A 21809-nucleotide genomic window follows, 5' to 3' on the forward strand; every position below is an offset into this window, starting at 1 on the left:
TTTTGGCTGCAAATGTGGCAAATTCCTTACTCGTGAGCTGTGCGCCATTGTCTGAGACAATTGTACGTGGCACACCAAAGCGATCGACCAACCCATGGCTACGAGTTGCCTGCATGAAAATGGAGAAGCTCAAGGTGAAGCGGACTTCACGACGATCCTTGAACAGTCGGATCATCAACGAGGCAAGTGCCCTTCTTTGTAGCGACTCCGCAACGCATCAGCAGCTCGACTACATCTACGAGAGACTGAAGGCAAATAATGACCAACCAAACAGGATAAATGTGGAACTAGAGAGCCTAATCACGGACGAGGATTTCCAAGCCAAGTACGAAAGTCTTGCAATGTGAGGACAACGTGACACGTACTCTTGCCGAGCTGATGAGCAGGCGGGACAGCATTTCAAGTGCGACTGCGCACGCAGCCGAGAGTTCGACGTCGGCTACCCATACCATTACTTTACAATCGGAAAAGACGGGAGCCAACCTACAAAAACCCACGATAATTCCCTTCTCTGGAGATGTTTGTAAATGAGTGGAGTTTTGGGAGCAACTTGACCGGATTGTTCACAGCAATGCGACTCTTACCGCCACTGAGAAGTTTCATTATTTGCGACTATTTCTCAAAGGAGACGCTGCTTCAGCGGTCGCGGGTCTTCCAACTACGGAAGGGTGCTATAAGGACGCCATGGACATGCTGCAGAAGCGCTTCGGGGACAGGACGCGTTAGGAGCAGGAATACTTCGCAAGGTTATGACAGCCGACTCCTGTTCGTTCATCTGGTGACACAAGAGCCCTCCGACAACTCTAAGATCATGTACTCATCAACATCCGAGGCCTGGAGTCATTGGATGTGAAAAGGTCGTCATTTTCGTCCATGCCTGCGACATCATCCTTAGGGCGGCACCCCGAGACGTCGTAGCGCTGCATAAGTCGATAGTGCTACCGCGGACAATGGTGCTGATTCTTCGAGACTAAACGGTCTACTCAAGCTCCTTTCGGTCGACCTGGAAAGCTTGGAGGAGAGTGACTATAAGGACAGCAGCGGTCGGCTTCTATCAAACCAGCCATCCCGCAGTCGCTACTGGAAGCAGCCTGCATCATCTTTTCTTCACACGAACTCGGCTTGTGGGTTTTAAAATTAAAATTAAATTACGGGGTTTTACGTGCCAAAACCACGTTCTGATTATGAGGCACGCCGTACTTGGGGACTCTAGAAATTTGGACCACCTGGGGTTCTTTAACGTGTACCTAAATATAAGTACACAGGTGTTTTCGTATTTTACCCCCATCGAAATGCGGCCGCTGTGGCTGGGATTCGATCCCGCGATCTCGTGCTCAGCAGCCCAACACCATAGCCACTCAGCAACCACGGCGGGTCCTAAAGACAAGCTGATAATCTAATCTTAAACGGTGATTTTAACCTGCCGAATGTTGACTTGAGCTCATTCACGTCACGTCAAATATTGATAGTGAAATGATTGATATTGCTATTAATTTCCACTTATTACAGGTAGTTAAGGATTTCACTAGAATCCACAACGATTCAAACGCAGTTCTCGTTCTATCTTTTTCTAAGTGGAAATATACAAGATGATGTCTAATGTATGGCCACAGACGGCGTTTCAGATCACCAAGAAGATGTATTGTTGCTGCAATGTTCCCCTCGCAGTAAAAACGATAAGATTCAGTATTACACAAATTTTTCTCGTGCAGATGACGAGTTTGTAATTGAAACACTTGCATTTAATCTGTGGCACTGGATTTTATTTACAGATAATATTTCGAACTGTGTGCAACAGTTAGTTCCAAAGAATGAGAGGAAGACGCCGCGTCCGAATTCCTGGATTTCCCGGGAGACGTTGCGCCAGCAACGCAAGCTGAACAAGGGGCTTAAAATTGCTTAAACGGCTTAAAAATTGCGCGAAACTGAAAACTTGTTCAAATACTGAAAGGAAGATTGAGGAAGCGTCAAATTATTTAAAACAAATTATCATACATGATAAACAGAATTAGTTTAATGTACAGCTTCCTAGTTTTATGAAAACATGAAAGGCAAATATGGAAGTTACACATAAATGAAATAATTATTGAGTTGTCAGCCGTATGCTTCACGCTCCACGGCCTTGATGTGAAGTTCGTGTCCTGCAGTACAATCCATAAGATATGCCCTTACACCGTTAATTACATACAAATGTCGTATCTTTGTCCAAACGCACTGAATTAAGTGATCGAACTGTGCGCCGCCAGGAGAGCGCACACGGCAGCATAATTCGAGCGACTCAAATGCTGATCTTGCTGATACGACGCGCTTTAGTGACTGCGCTTAGCGTCGGCCACGCTTCACATTAGAGAGTTGTGACTGCGCTTAGCGTCGGCCACGCTTCACATTAGAGAGTTATAGCTCAACAGGTTTACGGGCCCGCGGGCCCAGCGGGCGAGCGCAGTTGCCACTGCGCATGTGCGGTACGCTGGGGCGGCCAGCGTCTTTACGGAGCGGACCCTTCGCTCCACTGGCTTCCTCTCCCCAGCGGAGCGCACGCAGCGGACCAGCGTTCTTACGAAACAAAAAACATGGCGACCACCTGCAAGAACAGGGGCATGTCGTTGGCGTCGTCTTCAAACGCGGCGCTGGCTCGCCTGCCGGCGAAAAAAGCCCCGGAGGTGTTTCACAACTGAAGAGGGCCTCTGTATCCTGCGAAAGGTTTCAGCAACGATGCCGCTTGGCGACAATTTGAAGTGCGCCGAGAACCTGAATCGAGCGTTTGGCCGCGAGCTGACGCAAACTCCAACCTTGTTCGACAGGTGGCGCAGCAAAACGCTCACCTATGCTCATCTATGGTGGCTAGATGGGTAGGTGTGCCCATGGAGGTAAAAAATACTAGGAGGGAGCGTCACGTGATTCCGCTAGCCTTGGCAAGCCAACCTCCTCTGAAGCCACCCCTCCCTCTCTCAGGGGCCCCGTGCGCGGTGCCTTATGGGGCGGAAAAGGCCCACAAGGTTGCCGGAACATTCGTGATTGTTTGGTACGTGGTAACTTTTAATGGCGCCTGCCGTCACTGGCTTGGAGGCCCGTATGCGGGTGGTGGTTTTCTGCTACTGCGCGCGTCGTTCTTCGCTTCAAATGCGATGCCTTGAAACGTGGAGCAAGACTGGGGCGTCTGACTCATGAAGACAGATAGTTTTCAAGGCGTCACTTGCGCTTACCACCGCGGTTAGTGGAATTGCCAGCGCTCGCGGCTCGAAAACACGTAGTCACTAATGATCGCGAATATTGCAGTTCCATTTTCATAAATAAAAGAAACGTTCATTGTGCTTACCTATGGAAGGACAGGCCATCGCGCCGATTTTCTGTTCGATTAGGGCATCCTGGAACAAAACACTTCATCACGCAGGTGCGCCTACTGCTGACGGGAGTTCTCGCCGGTCTGCTAAGAGGCCGAAGACTTTGAGCAGATCTCGAACAGTGTCGACTGCGCTACGGGCCGGCACGGCCCTAAATATGTTCGGAGTCTCCGGCTCGCCAGTCCATCCTTGCGCACAAGACGGGACGCATTTTTTTCCCGTAGGGACAGTCGCTTCGGACCCCGTACGCTCGCTTAATCGCGTGCACATTTTGCGGGGGCGAAATGCATCATTGTTTCCCAGAAGACGTCGTCAAACGCAACGAATCGTCGTCGGAAGGGCGGCTTGGTTGCCTTCACACGTTTGCAGGGCGAAAGGTTCCCTCGTTTCCCTGAAACCAGACCGAAACGCAACCAGTCGTCCTTGAGGTGGTCCTCCCGGGTTGTTCGGCGCAATGCCGATTAACCGACGCCTTCGTACGCAACAGCCTTGGCGCCTGTCTGCTAATTAGGCGGCGAGACTCAACTGCTTCACACACTAGAATTCCTTCACTAACCTCGGCGCGCGTTTGCCACGCCGAGTATGTGCGCATATTCAGAAACCCCCGCAGCAGACGAAACCGAAGCCACCGAAACGAGCCGAGTAAAATCTACCGCTTGCCTATCACGTGAGGGCCTATTTCCCATCATCCCATTCCTCTAAATTTTTTATGACTAGGCTTCAAGATTGTCACGTGACGCTCCCTCCTAGTTTTTTTTCCTTCCTCCATGGGTGTGCCGACCGAGCGTAGTACACCACTTCTCCGCATCATGACGCAGAAGTGGCGCTGCGGACAGTATAACGGCTGAGCTGCGCGGAACATCGGCTACGCTGTGCAGACGAGCAGCGTGTTTGATAGTATCGCTGCCTCTGCTCTAGCTGTGAAGTACGCGCTATACAATGCCGTTTTGAGCAGTGTAGGCAAAGTCAGAATGGGGAATTTGTTACTGTTGTCTAAGAAGACACGATATGCTCAATTCTAGGAGGGAGTAATTATTGGTAACTATTAATCTAGCTTGGCGATTGGTCACATTTATTGGTATAAACGCGGCGCTTGCATTAAATACGTAGCTGCATTTTTTCCATGCATAAAACAATACTGCAGTGGTTTTATACGGTATATGGAAACGTGTTTACGTAATATTTAGTGAGTTCTAATGTTTCAATTTCGATAAATCCAGCTATTGTGTTTATTGCTGCCCCAGTTACGGTATTTAAATTGTTACGAGACGAATTGTGTTGGTAATTAAGTGCATATGGTTCACTGTTTGGTTGCAATAAAATAAAGCAATACGTCATTGGCTAGATTCATGAATATATTTAAAATACAAGAAGCGCTCTCATAACTTCAGTCAGGAGACGCACCAACATAAATAGCCAAGCACGTATACCAGCAAGGTTGCAACGTTGGTCCACCACATTTATAACATTATTCACAGCACACGCCTCCGCTTCAGGTGATTCCTCTTCTCCCTGGTTCTTTCGCGCGCCGTGTTCTTGCCCTTGACAAGAAAGTAAAGGCGTGTAATTGAATAGAACTTCACAGCATCGTTTGTGAGCTCTTTCTTGTGCCGCTCACAGCCGATCAAATTCGGAGGATTCAGCTGCAGAAAGGATGCAAATTAAGTCGGCGATACTGTTCCTTCGTAACTCATTTAAACTGAAGCACAGCTTGAAGGCGTCTTCGAGCGATGCTACCAGTTTTTGCAACAGTTCTGACCTACTCATTCTGTTGAATTCAGTAATGTCCTTGAGCAATCGCAACACTTAGTTCTTTGCAGGAACTTTCTTGCTACATAGCCTGCTATATAGAATAAAAGCCTAGAGTCACTTTTCCCTGTAGCAGCGCAGCGGTGCTCGATGTCGCAGGCGTTGAGCACCTCATGTGCGGCTTGCAAATTTCCAATGTCGAGGAGCTCATCGACGTACGCATTTCGGTGTCCTCGGCTTGCTCATTAACGTCGCTGATACTGAGCAAGCTACTGAGCAGCCCGGGGCGAACATTTCCGCTGTATTTGTCACAAATTTAGAGCCTGAAGCCCGACTTGCAGTTCGGAGCGAAGCAGTAAGTCTCCTTGGTGGTCTTCTTTGGTGGAGCAGTGCTGCCGCTAATCTCACCTGGTCATTTTTCCGACCTGAAAATTCCACATCGCTTAGGAACTTGCAAACAGTACGAGAGACGCGGAGCTCTTCACCTTTGAAACTGACACGAACAGACGACATACAACTATTCCAATACGGGCTTTATTTTTTTGCTCGCCGCCAGCCCTCTGTAGCAGACGACGCGCACTGGGGAACCGTTCTACTGACCGCAGCGCCAATTTTGCGTCATGACGCAAAGAAGAGGTGAACTACGCTCCAGACGCGCCGGTCGGCACACCTACTCATCTAGCCACCGTAGCTCAGCTACACAGCTCAACCGAGCGAGGGATCGCTGAGCTAAATATCTTCCTTTCGCGCGACGTTTCGCTGCCGTCTCCGCTCGCCCGCTCGTTCCACTGGCCTGCAAATCCGCTGAGCTAAAAAGACTCTGTATTGTTCACTTCGTGATATCAGGCCAATGGGGCCGGCTTTTTCATGTCGTCATGCTGACCTGACTACTGCGCAGCAGGCGCGGTAAGACTGTTACCGGCTGGAAGAAAATTATTGCACTGGATTCACAAACGCCTATGAAGGATTTCTTAAGTGAGAGGAGAAAACTATAGAAAGAACATCGCACGAAGCGACTGAAAGACGTGATGGACGTCATTTCGCCCAGGACTAATGTTAGCCTGGGGCTTAAAATAAGCATCTTCGGCCAATCATAAGACGACGATAGCTGTCGTCAGCTGTCACTTTTCTTTGTCGTCCGTGTGGTTATATAAATATAAATATGTGCGTGCGTGCGTGCGTGCGTGCGCGCGCGTGTGTGTTGACTCATGCGACAATTGTTCGCTTGGTTCGTGAGGTGTACATTATTTCACAGCATCATTCTTGTTCAAGCAATTCACATGATTTTCGTATCAATGGTGGTAGTGATTTTATTCGCCATTTCTTTTTGTTTAGATCATCGTATTTACGTCCCGCTTCATATCATAGACCGGACCGCCATTCTTCATACCATTCTTATACGTTGGTTCACACCGTAGGTCACATAATCAGCAACACCGTGCGCACAGACACTAAGTCGCTTCGACTTAGTGCTGAGTTAAAACTACGAGCTATATAATACAAGGTTGAAGCTAACAGCCCCGAAGACGACAGCGAATTGTGCAACGCAACGAGTTTTGATAATTAGAAATGTTTACGCGTTTTTTCATTGTTTCATCTCGCATGGGGAATTATAGCCTCATAGCGCTGGAAAAAATAATCATCTGCAGCCCTACGAGCAAAAGAAAGCTCAAAGTAGAAAACAAAATGCGGTAGAAGTGCTCAAACCGCATCAATCGCAAAATTGACGTTCTATTTGCTAACACCCAATAGAGTGTCATGAGGAACATGAACATTCAAGATATTGTGCGCATAAAATCACACCAGCCAATCAGGCATTAGGGAGAAGTTCGCCGCTCAGCATTAATGCTAATGCATCCAAGCAGCGCACGCACAATACAATTATGCACTGAAACAGCTCAAGGCACGTTGAGATGGCAAATGAGAGCGCACCACAAAGATATAAGCAGGCGGCATCCTCGGCTATCAGTGGTGGCCTTTGGCCAATCAGCTGCAACAGCGCGTTCCAACGCTTACCTTCCTCAGCTCGAGCGGCGCAGATAGACATAATGGTGTTCGTAAGACCTGCTACACCCCTATCGTAGAAATTTCAACTTAAGTGGTCATCTGCGACGGCTGTTTAGGTTTTGTAAATCGACTTACGCTTATACTATTGGCAGAAGTACTAAAGTTCGCACCTGCGCTACCCTTACATATTCGCTTTCCTTTCGACCGAAGCGCTCGTCTTTACAGCGGCGGGCATTGCAAGCTTGTTGATCTTGCGAACAACTTTAGCTTTGTGCATATGCTTTTTCGTAAAATTTTGCTTACGCCTAAATTTTTGTGTAGGTTTGCTTAGTGAATTCCGCCGCAGTTCTCGTCAATTTAAGTAGTTGTCTGTACTGGACGCCTTTCTGTTCGTTGTATTCTTTTCGTTTATGCTTCGTTTGGCATCACGTGGGAAACATGTCTAATCACACATCGAGGTAACTCTCAGTTGTGGCATGTAGCAATTTTACACTCCGTTTATATTATCACGAAACAAATGACCAATTCTCTTCAGTTTGCTGTAGTTTGCTGAAACAGTGTTTAGTTAGTTTATATTTGAATTGAGTAATCGGAGCATGGACAGGGAAATATTTTGTAACAGAAAGCAGCGATGACAAAATAAAAACGGCAAGTTTAATCCTGGATGAAAATTGTCAACAAAAAGAACCTGCTCCTTGCAAGAGCACGCGATTAGGTTATGTCTTGCTTGTGTGACACAGCTGATTTTCATGGCTACACAGCCTTCTTAGCCACCTGTTCACAGCCACCTGTTCCGGTGTCACCCAAAGCTACACGAGCTTATGGCGCTTCTTGCACACAAGTTCTGCCATAAAAGATGGGTCGAAGGCTGAAGCAACATCACGGCTGTGGTTTCCCATGTGTCGTTTCTTGCTATTAGTGGGTGCCTTATTATACTATTTTTTTCACAGGGTGCACATGGACTTCCTGGACCTAAAGGACCACGTGGAGAGACTGGCCCCAAGGTAATCCTGCCGGCAACAACACAAGTGACTCAAAGTTTTTCGTGAAAACAGTTTCGTTGGTTATTCATTTTGTTTATAATTGCAGGGAGTAGTGTCCTGCACGCTTTGGATGAAAACTCAGCTTTTCTTGTCCTTGAGCAGAACTGTACGATAATGATGGTTGCCTGTTTGGTAGACACACGGTTAACAATATTGTCACAGTAATAGCAAATGGGTTGGGCAGGACACGCAGCGGTTTTGTAGCGCTGTCACGCACTGGCGGTGACAACCAAAGCACTGGAGTGTGGTCTCCTGGTGTAGAAAGAGGGGCGGTAGTGACTCAAAAGAGCGCTGTCACGTCGGCATACGTTGGTACCTGACGAATGCGGGGGCCGTCGGAGCACGGCAGACGCGAAGCGGGCGTGATCTCTTGCTTAATGATGTCGCGCAAGCCGGTCGGTTAAGAAGGAAAGGTATTTTTCGGAGCGCAGGAAGAGACTGGCCATGATGTGATCACTACTTGCCAGCGACTTGAAAAACTCCAGTCATTTCGGCTTTGCACCAATACCGCGGACATTCGTCTCTCTTCAGCCATGGACTTGCGCATGCTCATCCGCGACATCGTTCGTGAAGAGCTTCACGGTGGTGATTCACCGCCCATGAAGCTCTTCACGAAAGATATCGCGGATCAGCGTAGGCAAGTCCATGGCCCAAGGAAGACGAATGTCCGAGGTATCAGTGCAAAGCCGGAATGACTGGAGTTTCTCAAGTCGCTGGCAAGTAGTGAACACATCCTGGATGGTAGCATGAGTTTGCGTAGCAAGGGCGTTGAAGGCGACGGTGTTTATTAATGCCTTTATTAATGTGGCGTATTCGGCCGCTCTGGGAAATGGTGGCATTCACACGCTTGCACAATTCAAGCACATGCTCTCTGTATGAGGTGCATGATTCTCCAGGGAGTTGGATGAGCTCACCCAACTTCTTCTTGGCGACCTCAGCGCGAACAGCGGGAGTGCCAAAAATCTGCCGAAGTTGTTGCGTAAACTTCTGTGAACTGGCCCACTTGTTGAACTTGCTTACGAGGTCGTAGTTTTGGAGTCAGTCTTCGACGTCATCCCCTCGTAGACCAGCAAAGACTTCTGGGCCATGCTAGCGGCTGTTGATGGCCACGACGGTGGGTGAAGGCTGCAATGGAGCGGCAGCATCGGGCGTACCCATATTCGTTGGAGCGAGCATGGCTGGTTGTGTTTTGGTGGCACACGTCCTCACTAGAGCAGAACTCCAGTGAAGACGTTCCAGCCGAGCTCGTTCTGTCACATGAAGATGAAGCTTTGCTCCTGATGATGATTTATACAGATGACAAACATGTACAATGGATGATGACATGCAGAGATGATGAACATGAAAGTCAGGCTTCTGTAGCACTCACAATATCTACATCTGTAGGTTCCTCCTCGCACGCAATCCTTTCATCTAAGGCCTAAGTAACTAACAGGCAGCTTTCTCCGTATGCTTTAGAAACGTGCTTTTTTCTCACATTCTTTTTTTGGTGTGTACTGCTCAATGTCACCAGAGTGTTGCTTAATGTTCTTGTTTCTGTCCATGCGGGTCTTGTTCACATCCCTCAGGACCTTAGTTTATTGAACAAGACCATCATGCATAGACTACTGCATCATTAGTAGAAGTCATCAAATACTATCAAAAATGTATGCCTCTCTGCGACCGTCGGAACGGAACACTAGAATTGCTTTTTCCAGCTTGGCATTATTCGGCACGATGCTTAGCAGGAATCTTTAGCTTTAAAGGCGTTCATAGAAATACGAGATCACAGCACTGAAAGCACTGAAAGTGGTTGTGGACTGTCACGTGGTGTCTGCTGACGCCCCTCCTCCTTGCTGCTCAGCTAACGAGCCAGCTAACGGCAATCTTGAGCGTAGCGCCGACTCTTGAAATTGTGTATCGCCCAGAGGCGTAAGAATTTCAGAGCAGTAAGGTGTCCAACGAACATGAAGGTTCACGTCCCTATCCGTCACAGAGTAATTAAACTCTGCTACGGATCTCATAACCGATGACGTATTCATCATAGGTAACTTTTTCTTGGGTGGAAAGCCCACCAAGCCTGACACCACTGGCGCCGGCGGGAACTTCGAGGGCGCAGTCGAGTCATAGCGTCAAGGAATTGACAGGGATCAGCAAGCGGCGCAACTGTGCAAGGGCTGCATTGCAAGCTCATAACCACGCGTGAATATTTTTTTTAGGAAAGCATGTTCATCAAAGCTGTCATTATAAGCGGGAAATTGCCCGCAGAACGACGGAAATACGAGCACTGGCTTAGAAACTTTGGAAGACCTTGATGGAAGTGGGCTTGGGACGCTCTGCGACGGCGCGAATCTTTCGGTATCGGGGAAGGTGCCGTCTTTGGAGGGAACGTTGCCCAAGATAGTTAACTTTCGGGCCGCTAAAGGCTACTTCTTGTGGTTCAGCTTTACGCAAGCTAAAGTAGGACAGGTCACGATCTCACGCAAACAGACGAGGTGTGTTAGAAAACGGTTTGACAACATGACTGGGCTTTCTAGGTAGCATAAACATGTATTTCACTTGTGATCATGAAGGATGGCATCGATCCTGCCCTCACTAATAGCGGGTTCATTGCTGATCCCAAAAGCCTTGAAGTCAAACTTGTACAGCCCTCGTTAGTGACGAAGGTTGTCTTCGGGTGGTCAAATTCGACAGTGGGAAACGGCCAATAGCCGGAAAGCAGATCTAAGTATGAGAAGTATTGTGCACCTTGAGGGCCGTCGAGAGCATCGTCAATCCGAGGCATTGGGTAAAGGTATTTTCTAGTAATCTTGTTTAAGCACCGACAATCGTAAAATAGAATGAAGCCTTCTTTTTTTCGCAATATAATCACAGTTCTTTGGAGACCTGGCCCTCGTATTTGGGACCAAGGACTTTGAGAAGGCTAAAAGACCCCACGCTGCACCATGTCATCCACTCGTTTCGTGACAACTCGGCGCTTTTCCGCGGAAACGTGATGTTGGCGCTGCCGCAAGGGGCCATCTGAACTAGTGCCTATGGTGCCTATGTCGACCTTTAGAGTACTTGTGGAAAAAAAGGTAGGGAAAAAATTGATACGACATGAACCGTTACATACATTACAGGAACCGTTACAGACGTTACAGGTTGCGGTACAAGGCAGATAGAGAAATTTTGAGGAACAGAAAAAGATTTATGGGGATGTATACAAAAATGCTAGAATGAAAAGCATGTTTAGCGTACGTGGTTAACTCAAGCAGGCTAGGCTCCTGTGACTGCCACCGTTTCAAAGAGAATGTCAATAAATCATGATCTTCATCATGGCATAAGAGACATTTGTCGTACTAAAAACCAAAGACTGTTATTTGCAGTCAAGTGAAGAAACAAACTTGTTAAGCAGGAAAAGAAGTTGGGCAGAAGGAGACGGGGAAAGACCAGAGGCGATGGCATAGCTGAAAACAGCTGAAGGGAAAGTGGAAAAGACCAATATATTCAAGTGAAGATAGAAGTGGGAGCCGCCATTCAGAGCGTAAATATCTTCAGTACAGTCGACAGGCTGAAAGAATCCTAAGGTCTCGTCACGGAGTACAATGATTAGGCACCGCTGCAGATTACATAAGAGTATCACGGTTGATGTCGACGTAACAGTGACGATGGCGGACAAAAGGAAGACTGCCTGCGTTGAGCAAGCATGTCAGATGGCGTAAAAGCTACAGGGGCGTCTGGCATGGCATCAGATGGCAGGCTTCCGAGTACAAATATTTACGGTGGTATGTTAGTTCTGGCATCAACCATAACTTTGTTAACACCGAGGCCGGGCCCAGCTGACGGGGAATCGCATGACGAGGAAAAGACCACTTGTGTGCGACAACAATCTATGATGGCATCAATGACATCACAGAAAGTCTCAGCCCAGGAGGAGGTATGAGAGAGCACGATGGCAACACGAAAAAGTCATGATGTACAGGACATCTTGGATAACAACAGCGGTGCTACATACGCTAGCAGTGCAGAGTGCCATGCCAGACTGAGACAGTGCTTTTTTTTAGCTTAGCACAAAGGTTTTCATGCATGACGGAAACGGTGGCCCCGTTATCGACAAGGGCTTGTGCAGATGCTCCCTCAACATGAACATCACCTACATTTAAAAAAAAGGTGAGGTCTTGCAAAGTTCGAGAAACTTGCGTTTCTTGCCCCAGGAACTGCACTAATCAGATTTCCTCGTCACTAGGTCGACGATGATGCATAGGCATTAGCGAGCGTCACGAGGAGAAGGAAAACGGTGACTGTCTGAGCGTCGGTGGGGTCAAAGGGTCTCGGCGGTAAATGATGGGTTGCAGCTTGTTGGGTCACGTTGCGGCGAATAGCGGGACGGGTCGAAGGCGCCATAGGACAAGTGGCTTTGACCGAAGCGGCACAACGTGACCGGAAGGGCCACAGGTGAAGCAAATGGGCGTCCGGTGTGCATCGTGTGCCGGCGGGACTAAGAAGCTGGGATCACTGCCTTGAACTGCAAGGAGTCCATTGGCGGTGGTATGGAATATGCAGGAGAGATGGACCATGTGATCGCGGCAGCGTAAGTGCGCTAGGAATGTGTTAATTGCGGCGGGTACTCTCAATGGGGAGAGTGGTGTCTTCACAGAAACTAGTGGGTGGACAGTGCGAAGTGAATTAGATATCTGTGCACGGATGAATTGTTGTGCGGCCGGAGTCAGAGTTCGTGCGGCCGATCAGACAGGGGCGATAGCTCGTCGCATCCTTCCTCCCCATTCAAATGTTTGAGCTGAACCAGAAGGATCAGTATCACCGGCGGCAACCACAATAGTCAACATGGAGTTTGCCTGTGGGACGTTGGTGCAACTCGTACAAGCTCTGTCGCACGTCGACGATGCGGCAACACTGGCACCGTGCAAATCTTCCCAGTGATCTTTGGAAGATTTGAAACATGCCGCCCTAAATACCCTTCACAATAAGTTTATCATATGACGGGTTTAAGAAGTGCACAAAAAATGGTAATAGGTTTAATGAAGGTTGTAGAAAGCATGAAAAGAGATTTCCTTATTAACTTTGTTATTCTGCGCAGTTAGCAAGTTGACGATGGATTCCTTAAAAGTACAGTGAGCACCCACCTCCACTTATCACCGACTTGCTTTGCTCGGCAGTCTATTCTGATTTGGCCTCCTGTGCAACTGTTCATGGCATTTTATGGCGATTCATAATTGATCTCAACGTTCAGTCTACCTAAATATATGTGGATTCGTCCGCAATGCCTTATCTATGGAAACCGTGAAGAAGTAAAAAAAATATAGTTGTCCCTCTGAAGCCTGCTGCTGGCTTGACTATGAATATCTCTTGATAATACCTAAAGCACAATCAATAACGGCTGAATGTTTCCGAATTTTTGCCTCTGTGCTTGTTAAACCTACGATAGGATGACAGACAAAACGTATTATTCGCGTAGCCTTTACATAATCCCGGTGTACATTGACACCTGTACATTTTCTATGTTTTTTACGGTGACCGCTTGACACCGGCTAACCGGTGCTACAAAGTTATCGGCCCGCGCAAACCGTACCTTCCTGTATAAGAAAATCCTAAAATGTCGTCGCCGATTTTACAAAGAAAGACTCTTTATCTAAGCAAATTGCGTGCGCGAAGAGAACAATAGTGTACATTCTAGTACATACGCAAGCCCGTGAAACAAGGAGGCAATGTTAGACGATTCATGTATAAGCAGCGGACGCATCTTACCCGTACATTAGATTTTGATAATCAACGATTATGCTGGCCACTCCGCTATGGTTTAAGAAAGTAGAGTTCATTTAGTACGGAAGTAGACAGAGTTCTCTTACTAGGGAATTTTAGTTTGTCGGTTAACTTCTTAATGCTTCCTGTTTACTGGGTTACCGGAGCCCTGTGCAGCAGTACCAAGCGGGGAGCACCATCGTGTGGCGTTTTGCCCAACTACAATGCTTTTGAAAAGAAATGTGTGTCGCGTCACGGTTATCGACGAAAAAATAATAAAATATTTCGCGTTAACCATTATGTCACTACCAGTGGCTCTACACACTCATTGAGGTAGAATATTTAGGTCACAGGTGTATTGGTTTATACATTGCGTCACCAGATGTTGTTCATCGCTGTTTCTGCCGTACGATGCCCGTTGCTCCAAGAAGCCGGCATTCCGCAAACGTTAAGAAGTTTATGGACAAACTAGAACTCGCTAATGAATCAGTGATATCTTTGGCAATGTCTCAGCCTTCACCGTCACAACATGACAATCTACCTGGTCAATAAAATTAAATAGTACAGGATGTAACGTCCCAAATCACCACATTCCATTGTAGGGGGCTTCGAAAATATTTTGACTGCCTGGGGGTATTTTGCGCGTATATTAGTACGCAAGCTGTTCTAATCAGCCCTAGTAGGAATTCGTCGCCACGGGTGGGTTCAGATAGTGCGCCTTATGCAAGCTGTTTGCTAGAATGGCGTTTCTTCCGCAGGGTGATGCGGGTTTCGTAGGAGCACCTGGTCGACCTGGCGAACCTGGCAGGCCGGGTGAGCCAGGCAGCCCAGGTGGACAAGGACCAGCTGGAATACCGGGTATCAAGGTACATCTTGGGCATAGTGTCCGACTCGCTTTTCCATTTTGCCATGAAATGAGCACGCAACTATACGAATAAGTTTCTTTTATGTGAGAAAACCATCAACACAAGACGCATCCAATAATTTGTCAATAGAAGCTGGAGAAATAATCTAATTGTGCATGCTCATAAACAATAAAATACGAGCTCCCGAGTTCTTTGGACGAAGTGATATCCAGGGAATATTCAATATTTACTTAAGCTAGGCGTGAACATACATGTTTAAGAAAATTTCCCATCATCGCGGCTGAGTGTTCTCCGGTATTACTTCAGTAATACGAATGGCGGGGAGATAACGAAAGTACGTGAAAGCTGCATGGCTTTTCAAGGCATCAAGTTCAGCGACTGCGAGAACAGCACCGTGCAAAAAATAACTAACAGTAACAATATATCTATAGGCAAACTGCAAATCAATCGTGAAATATGTTGATAAAACATAGCAATAATCATGGCATTGCCCGTACCGGCGAAATGATCTGTGATGAATACAGCACTGGCGGCATTGAACAAGAAGGCAGACCAGGGCCGCTATAATGTAGCGGTTCCTTTCGCTCCATTACATTCAATTCTTATCATCCACCGCTATCTATCACGTGTACGCGTTGTCTCGCTCCATCTACGTTAATAGCTTACCTCGAACTACTGTCGCAGCGCGACAAGGAACCTACTTGAAATATAATTTTTATATTTTAGCCGTGCTGGTGTTTCCATTTACGTTTTTTATTCTTGATATCGATTCAAGTACCATATTTATTAAGTTCCACGTATTTGAAATCATTTTTTCAGGCTTGAGACAAATGTAAAAACAGTAACAGAAACATCGCGCAGCAATCATAACTCGTTTTAGAGTTGCGTGGTGCGTTATAGGTGATACATTACCATAACACATGGCATGTTTGGCCTATTGCGCACGCACCACCTGTCGAATAAACTGTGGTCGATATGTGAAGAGATCAAGCATGGCACTACTCTCATCGCGTACCCTTCTGGAATGTATAAATAAATAAGTGATGCAGTGAAAATTATGCTTTTAGAGCGTTCTGCATTGCCAACGCATCACTAACCCTATTGCTGCGGCGTCATCTGTTATTTGAATGTGAAAACACTTTCCATGCTCAGTACCGTCTGTCTACCAAAGTCAAAACACTCACCATAAATTATTAACAACGGCAAAAACATCTCTAAAACTTTGCCCACAGCGTAAGACGGAAAGAAGCCTTCGGTGCTGTTACCATTTGTTCGTTGCTCTCACGAGGGATAATTGTCAAAATTCGGATCAAAGTGTCCGGTTTGGGCTGCTCTTCTCTGTAACCGGCGTGGTAGCCAGTGGCGTAGGCCGCGCATGCGCAGTGATCCTCAAGCCTGAAGTTACATGCAACACGATAACGTGTCGCATATCACGAAAGTGAAAGCTCTGTAAGGTCAGGTGTAATTTCTTTACAGTTTACTGTGTTCGTTTTCACCTGACTGTCAAAGTTATTGCTGGGGGGCAAGATACGACTCGAGTGTTAGAAATTCCTTCGGTGTTGTTGCCAATTTTACGCCACAGAAGGCGTGTCTGATGCGGTCGTCACGAATAGTAGTGTAATATACGCGTTGAAATATATGCGAGCGTCAACGATCGCTATAAAATGTAAACTCGTGAAAAAAAAAGTACACGAATAAGGCCTTGAAAAACTGCATTTGCATATAAGTCCGAAGCACAAACGGAAATGGATAATTGCGCTGGAAAGTTCGCAATGCGAAGTACGGAACGCAGTCCTCTATTTGAAATAGTAACCATAGGCGGCGAAGAAACTAGGATTTATCAGAAACTGATTCCTGATTCACATACGTGGGAAGTAGTCACTTCTAAATTCCAAACGCACTTCACCTGTCCGTTTAGATTGAATGACCATGCTTGCTACTGTCGTTGTCATTCGAGCGTTGCTTTGTGTTCTCAACTCAGGTCCATCAAATAAAGCCTTAGATTCTTAACTTCCATTTTTGGCAGTGTTCAATACTCCAGTATCACTATACGACGCTAAAATATTATGTGTGTAACTCACTCTATACCGTCCATGCAAAATCGTAATCGCCGCTATTGTGGTTCAAGAAAGGTAGGTATTGTAAACGATTACAAGTGTTGTGCAAAGGCGAACACTAAAGCGGCGCAGAAAGAAGCAGAGAACATGAACAGGAAAGACACCCACTTGCAGCTGTTGCAAGTGAGCCTTCCTTGTTGGTGTTCTTTGCTTCTTTCTGTGCAGGTGTAGTGCTCCCCTTTGCAAAAAATGCCGCACCCACTATCCCATCAATGTACTATTCTGAATTTTCAAGTAAGAAACATCATATTGCTCGTTCTTCACAGTAAAAGTAAATTTCAAACTTGTTTACCCATTTATATGACAATACTGCATGCCAGATTGGCCCTAGCAGGAGGGGAATATTCTACAATAAATACAACGAAATGCGGGTACCAGATATGAAGCTTTCATAAACAAAAATTAACAGAAATGAATATTGAAACTAAAAAACAGTTATATTTCTACCCTTGTAAAATTATAAATTCAAACAAAACGCAGACTAATTTGCCAACATGTGTTCAAGTGCCTTGCAAAAATTAGTAGCCTCGAAAGCAGTGTTACGAAGGGCGTCCCAGTCGAAAATCGTCCGTGGAAAAAATTGTTTAAATGTATTTGTTTTCGGAAATATCAGTTTCAGCGCATGATCACATGCGTGTCGAGTCCTTCGGGTACTTCAGGATTGGACATAGGAAGGTATACCATGTCTAGTTTAGCTTCTAAATATTATCCAAATACTATATACGAGCATATTTTCAACGCATTTGTAATGTTGGAATGTCATGGCTTAGTATGGCAGTCAATCATTTTATATTTCTCATAAATTAACCTATCTTTCCATTGTCAGATCTCTAGCTTTTGTATATCCTGTTTAGTTTGGGTATTCGAAATCATAGAAGCACATTTTAATTACACCTGACGTAGGTATTGTATATCAATTATCTCACCTTTTTGGAGCCTAATTTCCTCCTTGAACAACATAACCTCCTAAAAGCTGATGCACAAATGTCAGAAGCGTGAGCTGCCGAGGAAGAATATGACGATAGTGTAACGCCTAAATATTTGTGTTTATAGTCGAGTATAAAAAGGCAGGACAGGCCCTGCCATATCACCGAAGCGAGGCAGCCGATTGCCTCCACGGCTAAAAAAAAATAGTCCCGCTGAAGCAACTCGACCCATTTCTAGGCTGCCATGTTCTCTGTCGGCGGGATCACCGACCTTCTGACTCATGACGTCAGTGTAGAGTGCGTGCTCATTGGTGGAGGCTCGTGTGCATCAGCCTTTGAGGGGCAAATGCCGCTGCCTTCTAAAGTTGTATCCGCCTATAGTTACCTATGACATTTATTGATTGCAAATTGTATTGGCATAAACACTAAGCTGTACTTTACGGGTTATATTATAATGTTGACTTCCATGTCCCTTGTTCAACACCACTTGTCAAACTTTAAGAACTGGTGCGTAAAACAGCATGGTCACTTTCACAATATTTCTTGATATTCCAATACAGTAATCTGAAAATAGATTTTACACACAAAATCGAACACTAGGTCTGATTTACATGCACTAAAACAGCAAAGTACCTAGTACAATACACTTCCGCCCACCAAGAGAGACACGAAGAATATCGGAAACTTATTCATCCACCACAGCGAATTCATTTCTATTTTTTCAAATACATTTCCAACCACTTCACTAAATAACAAAGAAGATCACTGAATCCGAGTTTGTTTTACTACGGTGTCTAAGGTCATACTAAGGTCTCTATTACTAAGGCCCTAGTCGATCGTTTTACTAAAGTCTCTAAAAAAATAATCTATTTGCCGTGAGGGATGTAGCAGCTTCAAAAAATCGTGTAAAAGTAGCTGAGCTGTTGTATATTTTTCCTTTGTGATACCATATTAAATTATAACAAAACGTTTTGTTTGTTTTAGGCAAAGAAGGCCTAACATTACCAGCCTTGACGTTCTCCATAAGTTTCTAAATAGAAGAAGTAATCGAGACGGGCCTCTAATTGTTAATTTTAGTTATCACCTTTCTGATGTATTTTGTATTTTGTATTGTATGGCGTTTCCAATCTGCTGGGCGATCACTAGTGTTTATGGAAAACTGAAAAGCTCATAACATGTTTTCTGGAATCTGTGCCGCAAAGCGTTTCGAGAATGCATTTGCAAGTCCATCTGTTCCCGTGCTCTTTTTGTCGTTTAATTTACGTAGCATAGACACAAGCCCGTTGTTATCAGTGGTATATCGAGCTTGGAAATTGGAAAATTAAATCAAATGATGGGGTGCCAAAACCACCATCTGATTATGAGGCACGCCGTAGTGGAATAATTTCGACCACCTTTAACGTGCACCTAAATAAAGTACACGGGTGTTTTCGCATTCCGCTCCCATCTAAATTGGGCCGCCATGGCCGGGATTCGATCCCGCGACCTAGCTTGGAAAATCCGTTCCGCGTGGCATAGATGTCCTTCTGAGAAAGAAGACTATGAAATTACACGTGAAATATGTGCGTTAAATTAGCAGCATTACTTAATGGCTGATAGTTTATTGTAATTTATTCAACACTTTCTTTTGTCTACCCGAAATAACGCCAGAATTTTGCCGGATCTCTTTATAGGAATTCAGGAAGTGGAGAATTGAAATAATGACGCTTAACCTGTTGTACATGAGTTACCACATTACTTTGCAGTTATATGGCAGTCTTCGCCCTGACGTTTTTCTTTCTCAATCACTCTGATTTACGTTTGATGTGTATTATTTCACGACTAACCCACGCGTTATTACAATTTATTGTAACCCTCCTCAGAGTTACAAAATGTTAAACACAGAACGAGACCATTTTCATTAAATGAAACCATAAACTATGAGCATTTTTATAGCTAAAATTGATAAAACGTGATTTCTCCAAGTAGTCAATATTGAGTCAAGTAGCACTACGTACGAAAATACATATAGTCAAACTATTCGATGAAGGAAAAACATAACCAATCTTTTACAATATAAAGCAACAAATACATGATAAGAATTCAAAGTACTAGGCATTTATTAGTAATGATAACAACTGCTTTTTGAAATTTCTAAATGGAAGATTGTCCATTGTGTGATGGGAGGAGATTCCGCAATTGTAAGGCTGTAAAATAAGCAGTATGCCTGCCCTATTTCCCCTATCTTGAAGGCAATAAAAAATTCCTATCAGAGGCACATCTGGTTTGGTTATTATTAACGACACGATTACCCAATAAAATACTGGATAAAGTAAATAGGTTTATAGACTTGAACACGATAATTATGATGCTAAACTTGTATAATTGTTGTATAGAGGGCGTCTTGAAGCTTTGGAGTAGATGTGAACCATTAGAATGGTATGTATTGAATGTGAGAATTCTAATAGCTTGGCTCAGTTTGTATAGTAGAGGCGTTAGGTGTGTTGAATAGGTGTTCCCCTATGATGCTATGCAGTAATGAAAATGGCTATGAATGAAGGCGAAGCCTAATTTAAGCAAGGTGGACGTGGTAAAATAATGACGTGCTTTCAGCAATACTCTTATACCATACATCAATTTTCATTGAATGTACGCAATGTGACTTCTGTATTTGAGGTTAGAATCCAGTATTACTCCAAGAAATGAAGACCCATCGACAGCGTAAATAAAATTATTGCCAAGGGTGCATACAAGATTCAACGAAATAAGTTTGTGACTGGAGCATAATATTATTAATGTTGTTTTAGGATTAATTGTAAAGCCATTAGGACGACACCAGTTCAATACGTTATTGATGTCACAGTTATGTTTGCCTGTTAGAACTGACAGTGAACGGTCAGTAGCTAACATTGTGGTATCTTCTGCATATAAATACGGATCAGTCTTGTTAAGACAATTTGAAAGATCAATATTATCAATTAAAAATAAAAGAAGTCCAAGAATGAATCATCGTGGCACACCTTTCTGTATTAGCAAGAAATCTGATAATGCAGGGTGAATATAAACTGCCTTTTGTCGACCTGATAGAGAGAGTTGAAAGATAAGGAGGGACGAGTAATGCCTTCCGCGATCAATTTGTTAAATAAAATGTCATGTATTGATTAATCAAGTGCTGTCGATATATCTACGAATGCAGCGCCAGATATGTTTGCCTTGTCTATAGAGCTTTTATTTTTCCTGTAAATGAAATTAGTGCTAGGTCTGAAGAGTATCCTGTAGTATTATGTGCTTTGCCTAATTCAGAAACAAAAAAAAAAAAACAAAAAAATGTGTGCGCACACATCATCCACCAAATACCTTCATTTACAAATGAGGTAAATGTTACTGAAAATATCTGCGTAATTAACACCGCACCGCCTATTTCACATAATTTGCACTAAACATTACAATAAATGGTATATCATCTGCATTGTTGATAGCCGATTGTGTAGCTGTGAAGGGTTGAGACTTAGGCATGTTGGTTGTTCACGTTCAAATTAAGAACAGCGACAGATAGAGGGGCCAGCGAAGAACTTTCTTCGTTCTTCCTTCGTTTCTTCAGACTTTATTCGTCTGTCCCTGTTTCTCGCGCTATTCTTATTTTTAATCGATCGTGCAGCTCACCCTATTTTCTGAAGTGCGATTAGCTACCTAAAAACTAATTTCAGCTCACTTCGCGACGTTCATTTAGCTATCTCAGTCAAATTAATAATTACTTAGCTCATGCTTAGCTCAGCTTGTAGTGCTAAGCTCAGCTAACAAAGCTAAGTTTAATTATACAAATTTGGCATGCCCCTTTTGGTATAACTTTAATTGAAAAAGCTGTAGAGCACGCTCAAAACTGTAATTAAGTTTCTTCCATTACGCAACATTTCCGGCAATAAAAGTGTGATTTCGTGGAGTTTGTAATTCATCACTCCTATATGTGACAGCGCTCAAAAAGCAGCATGAATAGGAAGAATGGCACACACGCCAAGCAAGAGGTGCGAGTAAGCGCTGGTGGGGCGTGTCTTTCTTCCTA

General features: G+C 44.9%; 1 protein-coding gene across 1 annotated transcript in view; it reads left to right on the forward strand.

Moving 5' to 3' along the window:
• The window catches only part of LOC119455318 (collagen alpha-1(I) chain), a 694093-nt gene that overhangs the window by 560958 nt on the left and 111326 nt on the right, over window positions 1-21809 (forward strand). The window contains exons 33-34 of the mRNA XM_037716715.2: window positions 8048-8101; window positions 14620-14727. Coding sequence (XP_037572643.2) covers window positions 8048-8101; window positions 14620-14727 — 162 coding nt within the window. The remainder of the gene's footprint in view (window positions 1-8047; window positions 8102-14619; window positions 14728-21809) is intronic.

This window comes from Dermacentor silvarum, chromosome 6, assembly GCF_013339745.2.
Source record: "Dermacentor silvarum isolate Dsil-2018 chromosome 6, BIME_Dsil_1.4, whole genome shotgun sequence".
In the NCBI taxonomy this organism is placed as follows: domain Eukaryota; kingdom Metazoa; phylum Arthropoda; class Arachnida; order Ixodida; family Ixodidae; genus Dermacentor; species Dermacentor silvarum.